This window comes from Dryobates pubescens, chromosome 35, assembly GCF_014839835.1.
Source record: "Dryobates pubescens isolate bDryPub1 chromosome 35, bDryPub1.pri, whole genome shotgun sequence".
Taxonomy (NCBI): Eukaryota; Metazoa; Chordata; class Aves; order Piciformes; family Picidae; genus Dryobates; species Dryobates pubescens.
In genome coordinates, this window is record NC_071646.1 from 7,754,579 (window position 1) to 7,780,608 (window position 26,030).

The 26,030-nt window shown below is 63.6% G+C and overlaps 1 protein-coding gene across 1 annotated transcript in view; it reads right to left on the reverse strand.

Moving 5' to 3' along the window:
• LZTR1 (leucine zipper like transcription regulator 1) overlaps window positions 1–26,030 on the reverse strand; it is a 52,523-nt gene that overhangs the window by 13,919 nt on the left and 12,574 nt on the right. Inside the window, exons 10-14 of the mRNA XM_054176357.1 lie at window positions 15,837–15,947; window positions 14,457–14,549; window positions 13,493–13,588; window positions 10,360–10,537; window positions 295–464 (exon numbers count right to left, since the gene is read on the reverse strand). Of these exons, the coding sequence (XP_054032332.1) occupies window positions 295–464; window positions 10,360–10,537; window positions 13,493–13,588; window positions 14,457–14,549; window positions 15,837–15,947 (648 nt within the window). The remainder of the gene's footprint in view (window positions 1–294; window positions 465–10,359; window positions 10,538–13,492; window positions 13,589–14,456; window positions 14,550–15,836; window positions 15,948–26,030) is intronic.

Below are 26,030 nucleotides of genomic sequence, written 5' to 3' on the forward strand. Positions count from 1 at the left end.
ATCAGATCCCTCTCAGCCTTCTCCTCTCCAGACAGAACACCCCCAGGGCTCTCAGCCTCTCCTCCCCAGGCAGTGCTGCAGTCCCTTCTGCATCCTTGCAGCCTCCCTTTGACCCTCTCCAGCAGATCCCTGTCCCTCCTGAGCTGGGGAGCCCAGAGCTGGATGGAATATTCCAGGAGAGGTCTCAGCAGGGCAGAGCAGAGGGGGAGCAGAACCTCCCTTGCATTTGCATTAATGGCATCAATCTGATTTGTGCAGGTGCCTGATCAGTTCCTCTGCATGCAAAGTGCTCACCTTTAGCTGATCCAGCTGAAGCTTGTTAGCATTTTCACACACAATGAGCACATTCTGCAGGTCGACTGAAGCCTCAATGTACTGCAGGCAGAGCTGCTCCAGGCGAGAGAGCTTGAAGTTCAAGGCCAGCTTGTAGACATCCATAATGAGCAACACATCCTGCACATGGCCTGCAAGCACAAGAGAGAAAGTGCTGCAGAGCTGACAGAACAGCAGAGCAATCTGTCTCCAAGGAGTTCTTTTTACCTACCCTAGAATGGGGGGAAAAAAAATATATCCAATGGATACTGAAAAATGGCTTCCAAAAGGTGAGGCATGGAAGAGAGAGCCCAGCAGCTGTGTGGGACAGGGAGCTTGGGACACACTGACCCAAAAGCAGGTTCCTAAGCTGAGCCATGAAGCAGTCAGCCCAGCAGCTGTGTGGGACAGGGGTTTGGGACACACTGACCCAAAAGCAGGTTCCTAAGCTGAGCCATGAAGCAGTCAGCCCAGGAGCTGTGTGGGACAGGGGTTTGGGACACACTGACCCAAAAGCAGGTTCCTAAGCTGAGCCATGAAGCAGTCAGCCCAGGAGCTGTGTGGGACAGGGGGCTTGGGACACACTGACCCAAAAGCAGGTTCCTAAGCTGGGCCATGAAGCAGTCAGCCCAGGAGCTGTGTGGGACAGGGGTTTGGGACACACTGACCCAAAAGCAGGTTCCTAAGCTGAGCCATGAAGCAGTCAGCCCAGGAGCTGTGTGGGACAGGGGTTTGGGACACACTGACCCAAAAGCAGGTTCCTAAGCTGGGCCATGAAGCAGTCAGCCCAGCAGCTGTGTGGGACAGGGGGCTTGGGACACACTGACCCAAAAGCAGGTTCCTAAGCTGAGCCATGAAGCAGTCAGCCCAGGAGCTGTGTGGGACAGGGGTTTGGGACACACTGACCCAAAAGCAGGTTCCTAAGCTGGGCCATGAAGCAGTCAGCCCAGGAGCTGTGTGGGACAGGGGTTTGGGACACACTGACCCAAAAGCAGGTTCCTAAGCTGGGCCATGAAGCAGTCAGCCCAGGAGCTGTGTGGGACAGGGGGCTTGGGACACACTGACTCAAAAGCAGGTTCCTAAGCTGGGCCATGAAGCAGTCAGCCCAGGAGCTGTGTGGGACAGGGGTTTGGGACACACTGACCCAAAAGCAGGTTCCTAAGCTGAGGCATGGAAGAGTGAGCCCAGGAGCGGTGTGGGACAGGGGGCTTGGGACACACTGACCCAAAAGCAGGTTCCTAAGGGAGCCATGAAGCAGTCAGCCCAGCAGCTGTGTGGGACAGGGGGCTTGGGACACACTGAACCAAAAGCAGGTTCCTAAGGGAGCCATGAAGCAGTCAGCCCAGCAGCTGTGTGGGACAGGGGGCTTGGGACACACTGACCCAAAAGCAGGTTCCTAAGCTGGGCCATGAAGCAGTCAGCCCAGGAGCTGTGTGGGACAGGGGGCTTGGGACACACTGACCCAAAAGCAGGTTCCTAAGTGAGGCATGAAGCAGTCAGCCCAGGAGCCGTGTGGGACAGGGGGTTTGGGACACACTGAACCAAAAGCAGGTTCCTAAGTGAGCCATGAAGCAGTCAGCCCAGCAGCTGTGTGGGACAGGGGGCTTGGGACACACTGACCCAAAAGCAGGTTCCTAAGCTGAGCCATGAAGCAGTCAGCCCAGCAGCTGTGTGGGACAGGGAGCTTGGGACACACTGACCCAAAAGCAGGTTCCTAAGCTGGGCCATGAAGCAGTCAGCCCAGGAGCTGTGTGGGACAGGGGGCTTGGGACACACTGACCCAAAAGCAGGTTCCTAAGCTGAGCCATGAAGCAGTCAGCCCAGGAGCCGTGTGGGACAGGGGGCTTGGGACACACTGACCCAAAAGCAGGTTCCTAAGCTGGGCCATGAAGCAGTCAGCCCAGGAGCCGTGTGGGACAGGGAGCTTGGGACACACTGACTCAAAAGCAGGTTCCTAAGCTGGGCCATGAAGCAGTCAGCCCAGCAGCTGTGTGGGACAGGGGGCTTGGGACACACTGACTCAAAAGCAGGTTCCTAAGCTGGGCCATGAAGCAGTCAGCCCAGCAGCTGTGTGGGACAGGGGGCTTGGGACACACTGACTCAAAAGCAGGTTCCTAAGCTGGGCCATGAAGCAGTCAGCCCAGGAGCTGTGTGGGACAGGGGGCTTGGGACACACTGACCCAAAAGCAGGTTCCTAAGTGAGGCATGAAGCAGTCAGCCCAGGAGCTGTGTGGGACAGGGGGCTTGGGACACACTGACCCAAAAGCAGGTTCCTAAGCTGAGCCATGAAGCAGTCAGCCCAGGAGCTGTGTGGGACAGGGGTTTGGGACACACTGACCCAAAAGCAGGTTCCTAAGTGAGGCATGGAAGAGAGAGCCCAGGAGCTGTGTGGGACAGGGGTTTGGGACACACTGACCCAAAAGCAGGTTCCTAAGATGAGCCATGAAGCAGTCAGCCCAGCAGCTGTGTGGGACAGGGGGCTTGGGACACATTGACCCAAAAGCAGGTTCCTAAGCTGGGCCATGAAGCAGTCAGCCCAGCAGCTGTGTGGGACAGGGTTTTGGGACACACTGACCCAAAAGCAGGTTCCTAAGGGAGGCATGAAGCAGTCAGCCCAGGAGCTGTGTGGGACAGGGGGCTTGGGACACACTGACCCAAAAGCAGGTTCCTAAGTGAGGCATGGAAGAGAGAGCCCAGGAGCTGTGTGGGACAGGGGTTTGGGACACACTGACCCAAAAGCAGGTTCCTAAGCTGGGCCATGAAGCAGTCAGCCCAGGAGCTGTGTGGGACAGGGGTTTGGGACACACTGACCCAAAAGCAGGTTCCTAAGTGAGGCATGGAAGAGAGAGCCCAGGAGCTGTGTGGGACAGGGGTTTGGGACACACTGACCCAAAAGCAGGTTCCTAAGATGAGCCATGAAGCAGTCAGCCCAGGAGCTGTGTGGGACAGGGGGTTTGGGACACACTGACCCAAAAGCAGGTTCCTAAGCTGAGCCATGAAGCAGTCAGCCCAGGAGCCGTGTGGGACAGGGGTTTGGGACACACTGACCCAAAAGCAGGTTCCTAAGCTGAGCCATGAAGCAGTCAGCCCAGGAGCTGTGTGGGACAGGGGGCTTGGGACACACTGACCCAAAAGCAGGTTCCTAAGCTGAGGCATGGAAGAGTGAGCCCAGGAGCCGTGTGGGACAGGGGGCTTGGGACACACTGACCCAAAAGCAGGTTCCTAAGCTGAGCCATGAAGCAGTCAGCCCAGGAGCCGTGTGGGACAGGGGGTTTGGGACAATCGGAGTTCTTTTAAACTCTCCAGAGGAAGTGCAGGCTCTAACCCCACTGACAGCACTGCCTTGCCAGAGTGCTCAGCTGCTCCCAGCCCTGCTGACAGCTGTGGCTTTTATGCAGCATCAGCAATCAGCTCCCTGCCTTGGCCAGCCCCTGATGGAGGCTTCCTGCTCGAGTGTGTACAGCTCTAGGCTGGCCTGGAAGAGAGGGATGAAGTAAGAGAGGGGCAGTGGGGACCCTGATAGGCCACTGTAAGGGGGCTACTGGGACATCAACTCAAGCAATAATCCTCAACAGCCTTTGCTTTGCTCACAGGAGACCTCTGGCCATCTGCTCTGACCACCTCCAGACAGAGCAAAGCCTTCCTGCCTGTCCTGTGCCTTCCCTCCCTCTCCTTGGAAAATCCCCTTTGAGGAGCATGCCCAATGCTGGCAGCTCAGCCTCTGCAGGGGTCCCCAGGGTGCTGCTCTCTGAACCCAGAGGAACAACTAGGAATACAAATGGTCAGGACAGGGCCACTGGAGGATCCCAGCAGCGAGAGAAGCACCAGGGAGAACCTTTGAGGGGCTGGGGGAGGGGAAGGGCAGCAGGGCTGCCTGGGAAGCCTGTAACAAAGAGCTCAGTGTGAGCAGCCCTCCCTTGTTCTGGTCCTGTCCTGAAGAGAGCTTGCTGAGGATCAGTGAAGCAGCTGAGAGCAGGATCTGGCAATGCCAGCAGACACACATGAGAAGGTTTCCTCACCCCATTAATGAGGCTTGCTGTGACAGAGGCCACCTTGCAGGGGAAGCCTTGGGACACCTGCACACAAGTCAGTTGTGCTGAGCATCCCCTTGCAGAGAAAGGGAAGAGCCTGGAGTGGAAGGGAAGCAAAGCCTCCTGCATTAGGACAGAAGTGCCTCCCTTCACCTGCCTGTGCCACATGGCTGCAGGGTCCCCAGCCCCACCTGCTGCACTTCCCCCAGGTCCCCCCAGTCTGCCTCCCCCAACCCAACAGACCTCAGCAGCTCCCCACAGCCAGGCTGGGTGGGAGCTGAGATCTCTGCCAGCCTGCAAGAGCTTTACACTCAGGGATCTTCAAGGAATGCATCAAATGGATTTTGCCTCTCCTGAGGCTTCATTCTCTTGGATTGGTGTTTTGAGGAGATGACAAAGCCTGGCTTGCTCTGCCTTTTGTGTGGGCTCAGTTTGCAATGGATCAAAACCACACCAGAAAAAGGCAAGGAGCCAGCCCAGGAGCCAGGGTCCCTCCAGGCTGTGATCTTCAAAACACCACTAACTTCATTTGTTTGCTCTGGGGGTGTTTATGCCCTTTAGAACAACCAAGAACCTGCTTCTCCTTGATGTTTGAAGAGAAGTGGGGATAAAACCCAAAGCACTGTCAGCATGCTTTGATAGAACCCTGCTTTGGGTAAGCACCCAAGCACTCAGAGCAGGACTGATGGCTCCTGCTCCTTAGGAAACCCAGGTGTGGCCCTCTGGGCTGGGGGCCTCCAAAAAAGAAGCCACAGAGTGGAGACCTCCAGTGTCTGGAGTGTCCAGTGCAGAGGGTGGACACAGGGAGCAGTGGGTTTCTACCCAGAAATCCTTCACCCTTATAAATCTGCTGCAAAGTTGCTGTCTCTCTCTTTCTTCCCTCTCTGCTCCCATGGAAGAGAGACTCTCTCTTACCTGGTAATGATGAGAGAGTATCACAGAGCCTCCTTGGCCTGTTTAGGCCTAATGCCAGGCTGAGAAAGGGGGCTGGGGGGTGCAGTTCCAGCCTGAAACCAGCCCAGCAACAGGAGGGAAGAAAGGGCCCTGAGGCTTTTGGTGAACCCCAGGTGGGGAAAAGGGGAGCTGTGTGTTGGGTGCTGTGTTCAGTTTGGACTGGGGATGGGTTTGAACCTTCTGTGCTTTGCTGTGCTCCCCACTGCGCTCTGCAGCTTTTGCAGGGTGTGAATTGCTTCTCCACTGAAGCTTTCATCGCTGCCCAGCCCATTTGTGTCAGTGTTCCTCTGCCCCTTCAGGAGCTGCAGAGCTCTGAACTGGGACACCAGGCTTGCTGCCCCGCTGCCCATCCTGCTGCCGGCACCGGTCCCAGCCCCGCTGCCCGCACCAGTCCCTCCCCCGCTGCCCGCACCAGTCCCAGCCCCGCTGCCGGCACCAGTCCCTCCCCCGCTGCCGGCACCAGTCCCTCCCCCGCTGCCCGCCCCAGTCCCTCCCCCGCTGCCCGCACCAATCCCGCCCCGCTGCCGGCCCCAGTCCCTCCCCCGCTGCCTGCACCAGTCCCTCCCCCGCTGCCGGCACCAGTCCCGCCCCCGCTGCCCGCACCAGTCCCTCCCCCGCTGCCCGCACCAGTCCCTCCCCCGCTGCCCGCACCAGTCCCTCCCCCGCTGCCCACACCAGTCCCTCCCCCGCTGCCGGCACCAGTCCCTCCCCCGCTGCCGGCCCCAGTCCCGCCCCACTGCCCGCCCCAGTCCCATCCCGCTGCCGGCCCCAGTCCCTCCCCCGCTGCCCGCACCAGTCCCTCCCCCGCTGCCGGCCCCAGTCCCGCCCCCGCTGCCCGCACCAGTCCCACCCCGCTGCCGGCCCCAGTCCCGCCCCCGCTGCCGGCACCAGTCCCACCCCGCTGCCGGCCCCAGTCCCTCCCCCGCTGCCGGCCCCAGTCCCGCCCCCGCTGCCGGCACCAGTCCCACCCCGCTGCCGGCCCCAGTCCCTCCCCCGCTGCCGGCCCCAGTCCCTCCCCCGCTGCCAGCCCCAGTCCTGCCCCGCTGCCAGCCCCAGTCCCTCCCCCGCTGCCCGCACCACTCCCTCCCCCGCTGCCGGCACCGGTCCCGCCCCGCTGCCGGCACCAGTCCCTCCCCCGCTGCCTGCACCACTCCCTCCCCCGCTGCCGGCACCGGTCCCGCCCCCGCTGCCGGCCCCAGTCCCGCCCCGCTGCCGGCACCAGTCCCTCCCCCGCTGCCCGCACCAGTCCCTCCCCCACTGCCGGCACCAGTCCCGCCCCGCTGCCAGCACCAGTCCCTCCCCCGCTGCCCGCACCAGTCCCTCCCCCGCTGCCCACACCAGTCCCTCCCCCGCTGCCGGCACCAGTCCCTCCCCCGCTGCCGGCCCCAGTCCCGCCCCACTGCCCGCCCCAGTCCCATCCCGCTGCCGGCCCCAGTCCCTCCCCCGCTGCCCGCACCAGTCCCTCCCCCGCTGCCGGCCCCAGTCCCGCCCCCGCTGCCCGCACCAGTCCCACCCCGCTGCCGGCCCCAGTCCCGCCCCCGCTGCCGGCACCAGTCCCACCCCGCTGCCGGCCCCAGTCCCTCCCCCGCTGCCGGCCCCAGTCCCTCCCCCGCTGCCAGCCCCAGTCCTGCCCCGCTGCCAGCCCCAGTCCCTCCCCCGCTGCCCGCACCACTCCCTCCCCCGCTGCCGGCACCGGTCCCGCCCCGCTGCCGGCACCACTCCCTCCCCCGCTGCCTGCACCACTCCCTCCCCCGCTGCCGGCACCGGTCCCGCCCCCGCTGCCGGCCCCAGTCCCGCCCCGCTGCCGGCCCCAGTCCCTCCCCCGCTGCCCGCACCAGTCCCTCCCCCACTGCCGGCACCAGTCCCGCCCCGCTGCCAGCACCAGTCCCTCCCCCGCTGCCCGCACCAGTCCCTCCCCCGCTGCCGGCCCCAGTCCCACCCCGCTGCCGGCACCAGTCCCACCCCGCTGCCGGCACCAGTCCCTCCCCCGCTGCCGGCACCAGTCCCTCCCCCGCTGCCGGCACCAGTCCCGCCCCTCTGCCAGCCCCAGTCCCGCCCCGCTGCCCGCACCAGTCCCTCCCCCGCTGCCGGCCCCAGTCCCACCCCGCTGCCGGCACCAGTCCCACCCCGCTGCCGGCACCAGTCCCTCCCCCGCTGCCGGCACCAGTCCCTCCCCCGCTGCCGGCACCAGTCCCGCCCCTCTGCCAGCCCCAGTCCCGCCCCGCTGCCCGCACCAGTCCCTCCCCCCGCTGCCCGCACCAGTCCCTCCCCCGCTGCCCGCACCAGTCCCTCCCCCGCTGCCAGCACCAGTCCCTCCCCCGCTGCCCGCACCAGTCCCGCCCCGCTGCCCGCACCAGTCCCTCCCCCGCTGCCCGCACCAGTCCCTCCCCCGCTGCCCGCACCGGTCCCTCCCCGGCTGCTGGCACCAGTCCCTCCCCCGCTGCCGGCACCAGTCCCTCCCACGCTGCCCGCACCAGTCCCGCCCCGCTGCCGGCCCCAGTCCCTCCCCCGCTGCCGGCACCGGTCCCTCCCCCGCTGCCCGCACCAGTCCCTCCCCCGCTGCCCGCACCGGTCCCTCCCCGGCTGCTGGCACCAGTCCCTCCCCCGCTGCCCGCACCAGTCCCGGCCCGCTGCCCGCACCAGTCCCGCCCCGCTGCCCGCACCAGTCCCTCCCCCGCTGCCTGCACCACTCCCTCCCCCGCTGCCAGCACCGGTCCCGCCCCGCTGCCGGCACCAGTCCCTCCCCCGCTGCCCGCACCAGTCCCGCCCCGCTGCCCGCACCAGTCCCTCCCCCGCTGCCGGCCCCAGTCCCTCCCCCGCTGCCGGCACCAGTCCATCCCCACTGCCCACACCAGTCCCTCCCCCGCTGCCGGCCCCCGTCCCGCCCCGCTGCCGGCCCCAGTCCCATCCCGCTGCCGGCCCCAGTCCCTCCCCAATGCCGGCCCCAGTCCCGCCCCAATGCCGGCCCCAGTCCCTCCCCCGCTGCCCGCACCAGTCCCTCCCCCGCTGCCGGCACCAGTCCCGCCCCGCTGCCCGCACCAGTCCCTCCCCCGCTGCCCGCACCAGTCCCTCCCCCGCTGCCGGCACCAGTCCCACCCCACTGCCGGCACCAGTCCCGCCCCGCTGCCAGCACCAGTCCCTCCCCCGCTGCCCGCACCAGTCCCTCCCCGGCTGCCTGCACCAGTCCCTCCCCGCTGCCCGCACCAGTCCCTCCCCCGCTGCCGGCCCCAGTCCCGCCCCCGCTGCCCGCACCAGTCCCGCCCCCGCTGCCCGCACCAGTCCCTCCCCCGCTGCCCGCACCAGTCCCGCCCCGCTGCCCGCACCGGTCCCAGCCCCGCTGCCGGCACCAGTCCCGCCCCTCTGCCAGCCCCAGTCCCGCCCCGCTGCCCGCACCAGTCCCGCCCCCGCTGCCGGCCCCAGTCCCACCCCGCTGCCGGCACCAGTCCCACCCCGCTGCCGGCACCAGTCCCTCCCCCGCTGCCGGCACCAGTCCCTCCCCCGCTGCCGGCACCAGTCCCTCCCCCGCTGCCGGCACCAGTCCCGCCCCGCTGCCCGCACCAGTCCCTCCCCCGCTGCCCGCACCAGTCCCTCCCCCGCTGCCGGCCCCAGTCCCGCCCCGCTGCCGGCACCAGTCCCGCCCCGCTGCCCGCACCGGTCCCGCCCCGCTGCCCGCACCAGTCCCTCCCCCGCTGCCGGCACCAGTCCCTCCCCCGCTGCCCGCACCAGTCCCGCCCCGCTGCCAGCCCCAGTCCCTCCCCCGCTGCCGGCACCGGTCCCTCCCCCGCTGCCGGCACCAGTCCCGCCCCTCTGCCAGCCCCAGTCCCGCCCCGCTGCCCGCACCAGTCCCTCCCCCGCTGCCGGCCCCAGTCCCGCCCCGCTGCCGGCACCAGTCCCTCCCCCGCTGCCGGCACCAGTCCCACCCCGCTGCCGGCACCAGTCCCTCCCCCGCTGCCGGCACCAGTCCCTCCCCCGCTGCCGGCACCAGTCCCTCCCCCGCTGCCCGCACCAGTCCCTCCCCCGCTGCCCGCACCAGTCCCTCCCCCGCTGCCGGCACCAGTCCCGCCCCGCTGCCGGCACCGGTCCCTCCCCCGCTGCCCGCACCAGTCCCTCCCCCGCTGCCCGCACCGGTCCCTCCCCCGCTGCCCGCACCAGTCCCGCCCCGCTGCCCGCACCAGTCCCGCCCCGCTGCCGGCACCAGTCCCTCCCCCGCTGCCCGCACCAGTCCCTCCCCCGCTGCCCGCACCAGTCCCTCCCCCGCTGCCCGCACCAGTCCCGCCCCGCTGCCCACACCAGTCCCTCCCCCGCTGCCCGCACCAGTCCCGCCCCGCTGCCCGCACCAGTCCCTCCCCCGCTGCCCGCACCAGTCCCGCCCCGCTGCCCGCACCAGTCCCTCCCCCGCTGCCGGCACCAGTCCCTCCCCCGCTGCCGGCACCGGTCCCTCCCCCGCTGCCCGCACCAGTCCCGCCCCGCTGCCGGCCCCGGTCCCGCCCCGCTGCCCGCACCGGTCCCAGCCCCGCTGCCGGCCCCAGTCCCGCCCCGCTGCCGGCCCCAGTCCCGCCCCGCTGCCCGCCCCAGTCCCGCCCCGCTGCCGGCACCAGTCCCTCCCCGCTACCGGCCCCAGTCCCGCCCCGCTGCCGGCACCAGTCCCGCCCTGCTGCCGGCCCCAGTCCCGCCCCGCTGCCCGCACCAGTCCCTCCCCCGCTGCCCGCACCGGTCCCACCCCCGCTGCCGGCCCCGGTCCCTCCCCCGCTGCCCGCACCAGTCCCAGCCCCGCTGCCCGCACCAGTCCCGCCACGCTGCCGGCCCCAGTCCCACCCCGCTGCCGGCACCAGTCCCTCCCCCGCTGCCGGCCCCAGTCCCGCCCCGCTGCCCGCCCCAGTCCCTCCCCCGCTGCCGGCCCCAGTCCCTCCCCCGCTGCCGGCACCAGTCCCTCCCCCGCTGCCGGCACCAGTCCCGCCCCACTACCGGCCCCAGGCCCGCCCCGCTGCCGGCCCCAGTCCCGCCCCACTGCCGGCCCCAGTCCCGCCCCACTGCCGGCCCCAGGCCCGCCCTGCTGCCCTACCTTTCCGTGGGTATTTGATTTTGTCTGTGTAGAGGAACTGCATGAGCACCTCGAAGGGCTGTGCCTCGGCCTCCCGGATGGGCACCTCCAGCAGGGGCTGCAGGCGGCACAGCCTCACGCCGCCGCCCTCCCGCGGGCACGGCGCCTGCCCCTCCTCCTCAACGTCCTGCTTGGACTTCTACTGGGACAGAAAAACCACTCAGCCGTGGCAGGGAGGCTGTCTGCTCACACACGCTGCTGACCAAGCCAGAGGAAAGGTCCTGCTCCTGACTGCCTGCTCCTCCAGACCCAAGAGCTGCTTATCCGCAAGATTATCTCCAGGGCAATGAAGAATTCCTGCCTCAGAGCTGCTGCTCCCTGTCCTGTGCACACCTGGATCAGAACAAATGTGAGCTCCTGGATGGAGCTCAAAAGCAGCCCCTCAGAAACAGGGAGGAATGAACTCCCCTGAGCTCCTGCTTCTGCCTTCAGCAGGTACAACATCTCTCCTTGGAGAAGGAAAGATGCAGGAGCCAGGTGCCACAGAGCTCTGCCTAGCAAAGCCAGGGCTGCAGAGATGCCCACAGACCTCTGCCTAGCAAAGCCAGGGCTGCAGAGATGCCCACAGACCTCTGCCTTGCAAAGCCAGTGCTGCAGAGATGCCCACAGACCTCTGCCTAGCGAAGCCAGGGCTGCAGAGATGCCCACAGACCTCTGCCTAGCAAAGCCAGGGCTGCAGAGATGCCCACAGACCTCTGCCTAGCAAAGCCAGGGCTGCAGAGATGCCCACAGACCTCTGCCTAGCAAAGCCAGGGCTGCAGAGATGCCCACAGGCCTCTGCCTTGCAAAGCCAGGGCTGCAGAGATGCCCACAGGCCTCTGCCTTGCAAAGCCAGGGCTGCACAGATGCCCACAGACCTCTGCCTTGCAAAGCCAGGGCTGCAGAGATGCCCACAGACCTCTGCCTTGCAAAGCCAGGGCTGCAGAGATGCCCACAGACCTCTGCCTAGCAAAGCCAGGGCTGCAGAGATACCCACAGGCCTCTGCCTTGCAAAGCCAGGGCTGCACAGATGCATCTTAAGCCATTCTGCTGCTTTCAGGTTTCACTTTGCAGCCTTTGCCTCCAGCCTCTTGCAGTGGCTGCAGGGTGGCAAGGCGATCTGCTGTGATGCAGTGAGGCAGCCCTGTGCCTTGCTGCAGGCTGTGTGCCTCCAATTCCTCAAGAGCAGCAAAATGTTTGCTGCTGAACAGCTGCAAGCAGTTAAAACTAACAGGCAATGAACCAGAGGCAGCAGCCCTTCCACTCTGCATAAAGGGAACCACAGCAGCCTCAGCCCCCTCACACTGCCTGCCCTCTGAGCTGCCTAATCTCCCAGGCCACCCCTGCTGCCATGCAGCCCTCACCCTCCCCAGAGGGAGGTTGTACACAGACCTCCAGGGGTACTCCACCAGATGAGAATTCAGCTGAGAGCTCCCAGGAACCACACCACCAAAGGCAGGTAATTGGATTAACTTTGGCTGCCCCATGTTCTGCTCCTCACCTGCCCTGGCACACCCCCACTGCCTACCTAACCCAAACCACCCTCTGCACTTCCCTTGCCCAGCTGCACCTCAGCACCAGATGCTGCTCTGCTCCTAACCTGTCTCAGCAGATGGAATTCTTTTCCTGACAACTTTACTCCCAGAACTGAGCAGAATTTGCTTTACCTTGCCACAAGATTGTTCTTCTAAAATATTCATGGAATCACAGCATGGTTTGGGTTGGCAAAGGCCTCCAAGATCATCCAGGCCAACACCAACCCAACCCCCCCATGGCCACCAAGCCCTGGCCCCAGCTGCCATGGCCACAGCTTGCTGCAACCCCTCCAGCCATGGGGACTCCACCACCTCCCTGGGCAGCCTCTGCCAGGCCCTGAGCACTCCTCCAGCAAAGAATTTCCCAATCTCCAACCTAGAGCTCCCAACTTGAGGCTGTTTCCTCTGGTCCTGTTGTTAGCTACTTGGGAAAAGAGGCCAACAGCAGCCTCACTGCAGCCTCCTCTCAGGGAGCTGCAGAGAGCAATGAGGTCTCCCTCAGCCTCCTCTGCTCCAGGCTCAACCCCCTCAGCTGCTCCTCCACAGCCCTCTTCTCCAGACCCTTCCCCAGCTCTGTTGCCCTTCCCTGGCCCTGCTCCAGGCTCTCAATGTCCTTCTGGGAGTGAGGAGCCCAGAAGTGAACCCAGAACTCAGACTGTGGCCTCCCCAGTGCCCAGCACAGAGGCACAATGGGCAGAGTCTAATGGCATGGCATTTAACAAGTCCCAGAGCCAGGTGCTGCACTTTGGCCACAGCAACCCCATGCAGAGCTACAGGCTGGGGTCAGAGTGGCTGAGAGCTGCCAAACAGAGAGGGACCTGGGGGTGCTGACTGACACCCACCTAACCATGAGCCAGCAGAGTGCCCAGGGGGCCAAGAGGGCCAATGGCATCCTGGGCTGTATTAGGAAGTGTGGCCAGCAGGAGCAGGGAGGTCATTGTGCCCCTGGACTCTGCAGTGGTTAGGCCACACCTGGAGTCCTGTGTCCAGTTCTGGGCCCCTCAGTTTAAGGACATTGAAACACTTGAACATGTCCAGAGAAGGGCAACAAGGCTGGGGAGAGGCCTTGAGCACAGCCCTGGGAGGAGAGGCTGAGGGAGCTGGGGTTGTTTAGCCTGGAGAAGAGAAGGATCAGAGGTGACCTCATTGCCCTCTACAACTACCTGAAAGGTGGTTGTAGACAGGAGGAGGTTGGTCTCTTCTCCCAGGCAACCAGCACCAGAACAAGGGGACACAGTCTCAAGCTGTGCCAGGGGAGGTTTAGACTCGAAGTGAGGAGAAAGTTCTTCACTGAGAGTCATTCTTCATTGGGATGTGCTGCCCAGGGAGGTGGTGGAGTCCCCATCCCTGGAGGTGTTCAAGGGGAGATTGGACGTGGCACTTGGTGCCATGGTCTGGTTGTGAGGTCTGTTGAGACAGGTTGGACTTGATGATCCTTGGGGTCTCTTCCAGCCTTAGTTACACTGTGATACTGTGATACAATCCCTGCCCTGCTCCCACACCATTGCTGACCCAGGCCAGGCTGCTGGTGGCCTTCTTGCCCCCCCAGGCACCCCCTGGCTCCTGCTGAGAGGTCTCACCTGTTTCAGCCTCTCCCTTGCCTGGATGATTTTCTTTCTCAGCCACTTGCAGCGGGCTGTGACGATGGCTGCGTGCCCTCGGACTCGCTCTTCCTTCTGCCCAGGCAAGGGAAGAGAACACAGCCAACTTTTACTCCCAAACCACAAGCTGGGGGCAGATGGCAGACCCAGAGAAACCTGTGCTGAACTCCCACTTTCTATACACTCATTTTGAATCCAAGGCAGCCTTGCAACTGCTCTGCACCAGCAGAGGAAAGCCAACCCCTCCCTTCCCCACGGGCTGAGGGCCAACAGCATTTGGGAAGAGCCTTTCTTGTGCTCCCTGAGGGGAGGCTGTTGCACAGGCTCAGTGTCACAGATGCTGCTTCTTGCTGCTGCATCTGATTTCCCCTTCTCAAAACAGCAGCTTTGCTACTGGCCTTCATCATCTGCTGTTGAGGATCTGTGATCTGATCTCTGCAGAGTGGTTTAGAACCTCTTTGGGTGAAGCACTGCAGAGGGAGGCTCCAATTTCTCATCTTTTTCTCCAGAAAATCTGTGATGGAAATTTGTGAAGAGAATTTGTGAAGAGAATCCCTTCCCTCTGCTGCTGTTCCTCATCCTGTGCTATTTCAGTCATCAGAAATGGCTCTTTCAGGGCTGTGTGGATCTGCAAGCCATTGTGACCTGCTCTTTCCAGGGCTTGCTCACACTGCAGCTGCCTACAGCACGCTCTGAGGGGCTCAGGTTAAGTCCCAGCCATCCACACAACTCCTCAGTTTAAAACAGTGTCTCCTCCTTTGCAGCTGTAGAAGTGCTTCTGGCTCAGTGCAACTTGCTAAGCCACACAGACATCACTGCACCACTGACACTGCTCTCAGAAGCCCATTCCCAGGCTTCCTGGCAGGCTCACAGTGCCCTGTGCTGTTTCCCAGCAAGCAGGCACCTCCCCCTCGCTGGCACCTCTTCAATAACCTCCACTCACCTCTCCCAAGACAAACTCCAAGTCACTGAACTGTCTGTTTTCCCACAGCCTTCCATAATCTTCGTGGAGAGTGCACTTTGGGTAACAAGAGAACTGGAAAAAACCACAGCAGAATTCACTTCCAATGCTGTGGCCAAAAGCTCTGCACCCCCCCAGCCCAGGGCTGCCCTTGCTGATGATCCCCAACCTGCACAGGGAGCAGAGAGGAGCGAGCAGACCAAACACCTTCCAGGGCTTGCTCTGTGGTGGTCACACAGGGGAAGCCAGTGGCAGAGCTGTGTCTCATCACAACTTGGTGGCCAGGAGCCTCACCTGCTCTCAGGAGCTGTCTGAGGGTCCCACACAATAAACTTGAGTGCAGGGAGGGTTGGATCTGGGGTGTCTGGAGATGCAACAGTTTGAACTCCCAGAGTTGCTGGGGGGTGGGAAGGCTGCCTGAAGATTAAACTCCAGCACAAGATGCTCTGACCCAGGAGCCCTGAGGCTGACAGTGCAGAAGTCAGTTTTCAAGGTGACCATCCTGGCAAGCCCCCTCTGACACCCTGTGGTGGGGTTAAGGCTGGAGGTCTCAACCAGAGGGATGAGATGGTCCAGGGGTAGACACAGGAGAGTGTAATCTTTGGTTATTCCATCCCATAATGCCTGCAGCCCCCTTCTATAAGCACACAGCACAGGCTCTCTGCCCTTGTCCCCTCTCTCTTCTCCCAGAGTGCTGAGCTCCTGTCTCTGTGGTACTTAGGGGGGAGTTGGCCAATCTGTACTGCAGCACTTGGGGCTGGGGAGGCATGGGAGGGGGCATTGAGGCCTGGGGATCTGGAGCTGGCTGGGGGGGAGGGTTTGGACACTGTTGGCCTAATGAGGTTTTGGCAAGCCCAGGATGGAGAGCTGGGCCAAGGCTGAATATGAGCTTGTGGACTCTGGATGGGTTTGTGCTGGTGTGTAGTGTTGTGAAGAGTATTTCCAGCTCCAGCTCCAGCTCCAGCTCCAGCTCCAGCTCCAGCTCCAGCTCCAGCTCCTTCCAGTCCTGTGTGGAGCATTTGTGATTTCACTCCTTTGGGGAGGGCTGAAAGAGCTTCTGCCCACTCTGAAACCGAGACACACTTTGCAATGATCTGTCCAGGGAGGCTGCCATGGCCTCTGTCAGGGCTTTGGAAGGCACTGCAGAGCTGGACCTGGGCACAATGTCTGTGCAGGTGATGCCTCAAAAGATTTTACAGAGAGATCTTTGGCAGCTGCAGCGGAACAGCAGAGGCTGCCTGCAGCAAGGGCAGCAAGCACTGAGCTGCTGGTGAGCCAGGGCAGGAGCTCTGCCATGTCCAGAGGCAGAGACAGAAGGGTTGAGGCAAGAGCTGGAGTGGCTGTGTGCTGGTCAGCAGTTACCTGGAACCTGTACATCTCTCCACTTCGAATGTTGTTGTCCACTGTGCCCCCAAAGATGTACATAGCGTCCGAGATCACAGCTGCAGCGTGGAAGAGTCTCCCACTGGGTAGCTAAGGGGAGAAAAGGACAGAAGGAGGCACAAATGAAGGATTTCCCTGTGTCCCAGGAAGAAGGACCTGCAGCAGCTCAGCAGTGAGAAGGGAGAATCAGAGCAGCCTGAGGGGACACAAACGCTGCACCCTAGGACTGGGTTGCTTCCTGGTGGATCTAGAACATTCCAGTTCCATCTAAAACTCACTGCAGCCTCTAATCAGAGTGGGATGTCCTCAGGGCTCTACACTGCAGGGCAGGGACAGAGTCCATCAGTTACCAAACTCACACTCAGCACCAAGAGTTACAGAGGACAACAAAACACTTCTAGAACTGAGCAGCTCCTGCAAAGTGGGAGCTGATCCTGGGTGCTGCTGGGAACGTGCAAGGCCAATGCTCAGCTCTCCCAGCAGGATACTGGGCTGCAGCAGAGGCAGACCCCCCACAGCCTGCTGGGGCTGCACCATCTGGCAGCCCAAGCCCTCCAGCCATGCCAGACTCTGCCCCAAGCCCAGCACTGGAGATGCTCACAGAGCTGGCACCATGGGGGCAAGGCTCACTCCTGCCCCTTGCCAGCACCACAGAGCTCTCCTGCAGCTGCCCCACACTGCCCCAAGCCCTGCTGGCAGGGCTGGGGGATCACAGCAGGCCCTGCACACACACCCCAGGCCCTGCACACACACCCCAGGCCCTGCACACACACCCCAGGCCCCACACACACCCCAGGCCCTGCACACACACCCCAGGCCCTGCACACACACCCCAGGCCCCACACACACCCCAGGCCCTGCACACACACCCCAGGCCCCACACACACCCCAGGCCCCCCTCACACACAGTACATCCTGCACATCCCCCAGGCCCTGCACACAGCTCAGGTTGGGAATGCACTCTCAGATGCTGTTTGAAGTGGGAAGGAGTTGGTGCAAGCCAAAGCTGCTGTGACCCTCCTGCATGGGACACTCCCCACGGTTCCCAGCTGCCTCTCCTGAGGATATACAGCAGGCACTGCTCCCAGCAGCACCTCCCTGCCCCAGCTCCCAGCAGCACCTCCCTGCCCCAGCTCCCAGCTGCTCCTCTCCCTGCCCCAGCTCCCAGCTGCTCCTCTCCCTGCCCCAGCTCCCAGCTGCTCCTCTCCCTGCCCCAGCTCCCAGCAGCACCTCCCTGCCCCAGCTCCCAGCTGCTCCTCTCCCTGCCCCAGCTCCCAGCAGCACCTCCCTGCCCCAGCTCCCAGCTGCTCCTCTCCCTGCCCCAGCTCCCAGCTGCTCCTCTCCCTGCCCCAGCTCCCAGCAGCATCTCCCTGCCCCAGCTCCCAGCTCCACCTCTCCCTGCCCCAGCTCCCAGCTGCTCCTCTCCCTGCCCCAGCTCCCAGCTCCACCTCTCCCTGCCCCAGCTCCCAGCTCCACCTCTCCCTGCCCCAGCTCCCAGCTGCTCCTCTCCCTGCCCCAGCTCCCAGCAGCACCTCCCTGCCCCAGCTCCCAGCTGCACCTCTCCCTGCCCCAGCTCCCAGCTCCACCTCTCCCTGCCCCAGCTCCCAGCAGCACCTCCCTGCCCCAGCTCCCAGCTGCACCTCTCCCTGCCCCAGCTCCCAGCTGCTCCTCTCCCTGCCCCAGCTCCCAGCAGCATCTCCCTGCCCCAGCTCCACCTCTCCCTGCCCCAGCTCCCAGCAGCACCTCCCTGCCCCAGCTCCCAGCTGCACCTCTCCCTGCCCCAGCTCCCAGCTCCACCTCTCCCTGCCCCAGCTCCCAGCAGCACCTCCCTGCCCCAGCTCCCAGCAGCATCTCCCTGCCCCAGCTCCCAGCTGCACCTCTCCCTGCCCCAGCTCCCAGCTGCTCCTCTCCCTGCCCCAGCTCCCAGCTGCTCCTCTCCCTGCCCCAGCTCCCAGCTCCACCTCTCCCTGCCCCAGCTCCCAGCAGCATCTCCCTGCCCCAGCTCCCAGCTGCACCTCTCCCTGCCCCAGCTCCCAGCTCCACCTCTCCCTGCCCCAGCTCCCAGCTGCACCTCTCCCTGCCCCAGCTCCCAGCAGCATCTCCCTGCCCCAGCTCCCAGCAGCATCTCCCTGCCCCAGCTCCCAGCAGCATCTCCCTGCCCCAGCTCCCAGCTGCACCTCTCCCTGCCCCAGCTCCCAGCAGCATCTCCCTGCCCCAGCTCCCAGCAGCATCTCCCTGCCCCAGCTCCCAGCTGCACCTCTCCCTGCCCCAGCTCCCAGCAGCATCTCCCTGCCCCAGCTCCCAGCAGCATCTCCCTGCCCCAGCTCCCAGCAGCATCTCCCTGCCCCAGCTCCCAGCTGCACCTCTCCCTGCCCCAGCTCCCAGCAGCATCTCCCTGCCCCAGCTCCCAGCAGCATCTCCCTGCCCCAGCTCCCAGCAGCACCTCCCTGCCCCAGCTCCCAGCTGCTCCTCTCCCTGCCCCAGCTCCCAGCAGCATCTCCCTGCCCCAGCTCCCAGCAGCATCTCCCTGCCCCAGCTCCCAGCCATCTCCAGTGCTGAGAGTTAGCTTCTTCCCTCAGCTCTGTTCCTGGTCAGGTCAGGCCTGGCTCTGTCCTGCAGGCAGCACAGCTCATTAGATCTCTGCCTACCAACTCAAAAGGCTCTGGTGTGAGCAATCCTCTCTCCTGGTAGGTGTTTCTGGACAGCACTCAGTGAACTCAGACACCAAACAGGACTATGTCCATCTGCAGAGACTCCAGTTGCAGGCAGCCTTGCTGGCTGGCACTGCTCAGCACCACTGACTCAGCCTCTTCCCCCCAGCAGCTCACAGCTGTGGTGGTTGAATCTCCTTGCACACACCATGGTGACTTATTCACACTCTACCTCTTTTTCCTGGCCACAGCCTGCCCCTGCCCCAGCAACGCTCTCACTGAGCCTCTCACTCACCAGCACCTCCAGGGCTTCTTCCCTTCACACTACAGCCTCTAAGGGATGCAATCCCCTGGGCACTAAGTAGGACCTGGGTTGGTTGATCCTCTTTTCCCCCCCTTAGAGGTACAAACCACAGCTTTGGTGACCTTAAAAGGCCTGAGCCAGAGCCACAAACCACCTGGATTCCTCTGGAGGAATCAAATCTCTTCTGTCTCCAACCTGCTTCGTGGAGACTCTCTCAGAGGGATTCAGAGCTGGTGCTCACAAATGCTGAGAGGGGAAGGTTATGGAGAGCCATTGATCTGTTGGTGCCTTCCTGCTGGGCCCCTGGCCAACAGAGGAGGAGATTACAGTCAGATTCCATCTGTTTGATGTGGCCTCTGCCACTCTTAGCAGTAATCTGCTAAGCAGTAATCTCCAGTGAGGTGCACTGCTGACAGCACCAAACGTGCCACAGGAGTTCAAAACCCCTTGGTGACCTTCAGCAGCAGGAGCTCCCAGCTCACCCCCAGCTGGATGAGCTGACACCAGCTGCACCAAACCCTGCTAGCAACTAACTCCCCAACCAACCAACCCCCAACCAAACCTCTCCTCTCACAGGTGAGAGCCTCGGGGGATTGGTTGGGTTGGCAAAGCCCTCTGAGATCCCCCAGGCCAAGCCCAACCCAACCCCCCCCATGGCCACCAAACCCTGGCCCCAGAGCAGAGAAGAGCACTCAGAGCACTGCACTGCAGGGCCAGGCCTGTGCTGAGTGTGCTAACCAGGACCCCCCTGGGGAAGGCCTCCTGCTGCCACAGCAGCTGCTGCCTAAAGCCAGCCCTGGGAGACACAGCTGGAGGCTGCAGGGTAGGCAGGCAGTGCACAGCTGCACCTCTGCCTGCAGCAGCTCCAGCTGGGGGGGCTGAACCCCAGGGAGCCCTTCCCAGGGGACTGGCTGGGAATCCTGCCCAGGGCAGTCACTGGAAGCCTTCTCACTCCCAGGGCACAGAGGAATGCTGAAAGTCACAGACCAGGACCCACTGCCAGCCTGAATCGTTGTCAGTGAGAGCCTGGGCTGATCTCCCAGCCAAGGACATCTCCTCACCCCATCAGGCAGTGCCTGACAAGAAGAATTGCAGGCTCAGTCCTGGCACCCCTGGGGATGGGGGCTGGCACCCCTGGTGATGGGGGCTGGCACCCTGGTGATGGGGGCTGGCACCCTGCTGATGGGGGCTGGCACCCTGGTGATGGGGGCTGGCACCCCTGGTGATGGGGGCTGGCACCCCTGGTGATGGGGGCTGGCTCCCCTGGTGATGGGGGCTGGCACCCCTGGTGATGGGGGCTGGCACCCTGGTGATGGGGGCTGGCACCCCTGGTGATGGGGGCTGGCACCCCTGCTGATGGGGGCTGGCTCCCCTGGTGATGGGGGCTGGCACCCCTGGTGATGGGGGCTGGCACCCTGCTGATGGGGGCTGGCTCCCCTGGGGATGGGGGCTGGCACCCCTGGTGATGGGGGCTGGCACCCTGGTGATGGGGGCTGGCACCCTGGTGATGGGGGCTGGCTCCCCTGGGGATGGGGGCTGGCACCCTGGTGATGGGGGCTGGCACCCTGGTGATGGGGGCTGGCACCCCTGGTGATGGGGGCTGGCACCCTGGTGATGGGGGCTGGCACCCCTGGTGATGGGGGCTGGCACCCCTGGTGATGGGGGCTGGCACCCTGGTGATGGGGGCTGGCACCCCTGCTGATGGGGGCTGGCTCCCCTGGTGATGGGGGCTGGCACCCTGGTGATGGGGGCTGGCACCCCTGGTGATGGGGGCTGGCACCCTGGTGATGGGGGCTGGCACCCCTGGTGATGGGGGCTGGCACCCCTGGGGATGGGGGCTGGCACCCCTGGGGATGGGGGCTGGCACCCCTGGGGATGGGGGCTGGCACCCCTGGGGATGGGGGCTGGCACCCTGGTGATGGGGGCTGGCTCCCCTGGTGATGGGGGCTGGCACCCTGGGGATGGGGGCTGGCACCCTGGTGATGGGGGCTGGCACCCTGGTGATGGGGGCTGGCACCCTGGTGATGGGGGCTGGCTCCCCTGCCTCAGACACAGCACCCAGGGCCAGCTGCTGAGAGCCTTCTCCAGTCAAGGTTAATGAGATTTGCAACCTGAGGCTCTTCACAAGCAGAGCTCCTCAGTCACCTTTGCTTTCCCCCCCAGCACAGCCTCCCCCTCCCGGCACAGCCTCCCCCCCAGCACAGCCTCTCCCTCCCAGCACAGCCTCTCCCTCCCAGCACAGCCTCCCCCCCAGCACAGCCTCCCCCCCAGCACAGCCTCCCTCCCAGCACAGCCTCCTCCCCAGCACAGCCTCCCCCCCAGCACAGCCTCTCCCCCAGCACAGCCTCCCCCCCAGCACAGCCTCCCCCCCAGCACAGCCTCCCTCCCAGCACAGCCTCCCCTCCAGCACAGCCTCCCTCCCAGCACAGCCTCCCCTCCCAGCACAGCCTGCCCTCCAGCACAGCCTCCCCTCCAGCACAGCCTCCCCCCCAGCACAGCCTCCCCTCCCAGCACAGCCTGCCCTCCAGCACAGCCTCCCCCCCAGCACAGCCTCCCCTCCCAGCACAGCCTGCCCTCCAGCACAGCCTCCCTCCCAGCACAGCCTCCCTCCCAGCACAGCCTCCCCCTCCCAGCACAGCCTCCCTCCCCAGCACAGCCTCCCTCCCCAGCACAGCCTCTCCCTCCCAGCACAGCCTCCCCCTCCCAGCACAGCCTCCCTCCCCAGCACAGCCTCCCTCCCAGCACAGCCTCCCTCCCAGCACAGCCTCCCTCCCAGCACAGCCTCCCCCCCCAGCACAGCCTCCCCCCAGCACAGCCTCTCCCTCCCAGCACAGCCTCTCCCTCCCCAGCACAGCCTCCCCCTCCCAGCACAGCCTCCCCCCCAGCACAGCCTCCCCCCCCAGCACAGCCTCCCTCCCAGCACAGCCTCCCCCCCCTGCTGGCAGCATTCTCCATGTACCACTCCAGCCGTTTCAGAAGTCCTTTCCCCTCTTCCTGCCTTCCTCCTGCTCAGACTCCCTCTGCAGCCTGCCTGCCACAGCCCCAGCGCTGCAGACAGGAGGCCTGGAGCCTGCCCCACGCTGCCCACCAGGGAGCTGATCTGACTCCCAAAGCTGTGCACTGGGAATGCTGCTCCCTGGGCTGGAGCACCTGACAACCAAAGGAGGAGAGCACAGCCCTGGGGTCCTCTCTGGGGCTGACTCCAGGCACTTTAAAAGAAACTCAGAATGACAGAAGTAGAGAATTGTTCAGGCTGGCAAAGGCCTCTGAGCTCCCCCAGGCCAACCCCAACCCCCCCATGGCCACCCAGCCCTGGCCCCAGAGCCATGGCCACAGCTTGCTGCAACCCCTCCAGCCATGGGGACTCCACCACCTCCCTGGGCAGCCTCTGCCAGGCCCTGACCACTCCTCCAGCAAAGACATTTTGCCTCCTCTCCAACCTCAGCCTCCCCTGGCACAATTCCAGGCCAGGTCCTCTCCTTCTGTCCCTGAGCCTGGGGAGCAGAGCCCAACCCCCCCTGGCTGCAGCCTCCTCTCAGGGAGCTGCAGAGAGCAATGAGGTCTCCCTCAGCCTCCTCTGCTCCAGGCTCAACCCCCCCCAGCTGCCTCTCCCCAGCCCTGCTCTCCAGACCCTTCCCCAGCCCTGCTCTCCAGACCCTTCCCCAGCCCTGCTCTCCAGACCCTTCCCCAGCCCTGTTGCCCTTCCCTGGCCCTGCTCAATGTCCTTCTGGCAGTGAGTTGCCCAGGACTGCCCCCAGGACTCCCCTGGTGCAGCTTGAGCTCATTCCCTCTTGTCCTGTTGGGAGTGTCTTGGGAGAGGCTCTGGCTCTCATCACTCCCAGCCTGGACTGGTACCAGGCATTGTCCTGGCCCAGATGCAGGACCTTGCCCTTGGCCTTGTTGAACCTGCTGAGATTCACAGGAGATGCCACAGCTGCAGCTCCCCAGCTCCAGACCCATCCCAGGTAAGCCACATCAGCTCTGCTGCTGCAGTTCCTTACTGGGGAGGGAGCTACAGGAACCAATCCCTTCTGCCCAGGCCTGCCTCTGGCTGCCTCTGGGAAGGAAGCTTGGAGGGGAGATCCCTCAGAAGGATGAGTGGGGAACCTGACCATGGGAAATGGAGCTGAGCAAGACCTCCCCACAGGGGCTCTGGGGCCATTTTCACCAACACCTGCAGGAGGCCTCTCTGAGCTCACTGAGCACAGGCAGGAGGTCACTGGCCTGAAGCTCCTACAAGCCAGAGCAGCACTTCCTAGCAAGAATGCAAACCTGAGCAGTGCTTGTGAGCACAGAAGGCAGCACTCTGCTCTGGGAAGGGCTCACTTGCAGCTCTCCTGCAGCTCTGACAGCTGCACTCAGCACAGCTGAGCTCAGCTCCTGCCCCCCTGCAGGACCCAGGGGCTGCTCACACAGCAGAGAGGTTCAGCTGCCTGCAGATCCCTCCCTGGTGGAAGGGATCCCTGCCCAGGGAGGCTGCAGCAGACTCATCCCCAGCAGGATGAGTAAGGCCTTCTAATCCTCCCTGGCTGCCCACAAAGCATCACTGAGAACCCCCAGAGCTGTGCTCAGGAGCCAGAGGAGGCTCCCAGCACAGTGACCTCCCTTGGGGTTACTGAAAGGGAAATGGAGGAGCTTTGGAAGTCAGAAATGTTTATTGCTCTTGGCTTTGGAAGGCCTAATTGTGAGGCTGAGATGTTCCACAGGCCAAGCTCCAGAGCCTTCCCCTGCAATTCAGCAAAGAGCCTGCTGGTGCCCACAGCCCCTGGGGAGGTGATGGCAGCTCCCAGGGCGACCAGGGAGTGACCCTCACACACTGCCTTGCTTTGAGCATCAGCTCCCCCTCTGCTCTGCCCTGCTGAGACCTCACCTGGAGCACTGCATCCAGCTCTGGGCTCCCCAGCTCAGGAGGGACAGGGATCTGCTGGAGAGTCCAAGGGAGGCTACAAGGATGCTGAAGGGGCCTGGGGAGGAGAGGCTGAGAGCCCTGGGGGTGTGCAGTCTGGAGAGGAGAAGGCTGAGAGGGAGCTGATCAATGCCTATCAATAGCTGAGGGCTGGGGGTCAGGAAGGAAGGGACAGGGCCAGGCTCTGCTCACTGTGCCCTGGGATAGGACAAGAGGCAATGGATGGAAACTGCAGCACAGGAGGTTGCAGCTCAGCATGAGGAGGAACTTCTGCCCTGGGAGGCTCCCAGAGCCCTGGAGCAGGCTGCCCAGGGGGGTTGTGGAGTCTGCTCTGGAGCCTTTCCAGCCCTGTCTGGATGTGTTCTGTGTGCCCTGTGCTGGATTCTCTGCTCCTGCTCTGGCAGGGGGCTTGGACTGGATGATCTCCAGAGGTCCCTTCCAACCCCTGACATCTTTGTATTTCCTCCCTTAAATCCTGCAGCTCTCACTGCAAGGTTATTGTCCTCCTGCTTCTTCCCTTTCTCCTCCCAGGAGGCAGTGAGCTCCCTCTGCTGTGGGGGGAGGATGGTTCCAGGCTTCCCTGTGGCTTTCAAGGCCTGACTAAGTTTCACTGTGCAATCTTGGCCTGTTTAGGTCTTATGCCAGGGACCAAGGGGAGGCAGTTTCAGGCCTGGCCAGCCTGAAGCCAGCCTAGCAGTGGGGTGGGGGTGGGGTGAAGAAAGAGCCCTGGGACATATATTAGACCCTAGGTGGGGAGAAAAGGAGTTGTGGGCATTTGTGGAGGCTTTGTGGGAAGCTTTGTGGCTTGCTGAGTCTGTTACAGCCAGGCCATGCTTTGTCCTTCAGTGCCTTGCCCTGCTCACTGCTGTGCAGGGCAGCACTGCAGGGCTGCAGCCTGGGAAGAGGTTTTCCATCCAAACTTCCCAGTGCTCCAACCCTGTGTGAGAAGCAGCAGTTTGCTTTGGCCCCAGGGGCACCACAGCAACCTGCCCTGCTCTGAGCCATGGCTGGGACAGTGCCTGCTGATGGTTTATGCTGCTCCAGCAATGTCAAAGGTACTCTGAGTTCCAGGGGAAGCTCCAAGCCAGCAGAAATCTCCTTAGGTGATCTTTCAGATCCTCTGGGAGCCCTGCACAGAGGGCAGCCAGCACCTCAGGGAGCTCTGGCAGTGCCACAGGCAGGCACAGGCTCTGGCAGTGCTGCTCCCCTGCCTGCCTTGGAAGAGCAGAGCCCCCAAGACCATCTGACAGTGAGGATGCAGAAGAGCTCTGTGTGCCCTGGGATGCAGATGGACAGACAGACAGCACCAAGGGATGAGGAGCTAAGGATGGCAGCTGTGCAGTGCAGGAAGCACATCTGGACAGGCATTTTGGAGACACCTGAGCAGCACCACAGAGGAGCTCCTGGTTTATTTTGGACTTGTTCCACTGTATTTTCCCCTCCTCTATTTGTGAAGGAGCAGAAGAAAGGCAAATCCATTTCTGTGCCCCCCCCAGGGAAGGGCTGTGGGCAGAGAGCAGACCAGGTCCCACCATCAAACCTGCCTCCAGTTTGTTCTGCTTGGTTACCCAACATGCAGAACTCACAGGGCTGTCCCAGGGCACCCCCAGCACTGACTGCTGCCTGCCCTCAGGAGCTGCTCCTCACCCCCCTGGACCTCACCCTGCTTCACTGGCAGTGATGTTCCAATGCTGTCACCTTCCCCAGGCAACAGCCTCCAGATTCTTCAGTGCTGTGGCACTTGCCACCTGCCCCACTGCCTGGAACAGGGCAGCAGGGGAAGTTCCACTCCCATCTGACAGACTGTTTCTATTTCCCAGTTCCAGAAGGAGCTCAGGGCACTGCTTGAGAGAGTCCAGCCCAGAGCCCCAGAGCTGCTGCAGGCAGTGGAACATCTCCCTGTGAGCACAGCTGAGGCAGCTGGGGCTGGGAGCTGGGAGCAGCCTGAGGGCTGCCCTCAGTGCTGGGGATAAAGCTGTGCAGGGCTGGAGCCAGGCTCTGCTCAGGGATGGCCAAGGGCAGCACAAGGGGCACTGGGGGCAAGCTGGAGCAGAGCAGCTGCCAGGGGAGCAGGAGGGAAAACTTTGTCCCTGGGAGGCTGCTGGAGCCTGGAGCAGGCTGCCCAGAGAGGCTGTGGAGTCTCCTCTGGAGCCTTTCCAGCCCCACCTGGATGTGTTCTGGGTGCCCTGCTCTGGCAGGGGCTGGGGCTGGATGAGCTCCAGAGGTCCCTTCCAGCCCCTCACACTCTGTGAACCTGTGAAGGGCACCACAGGATGCTCAGGGAGGCAACCCAGCCACAGAGCTGTGTAGCC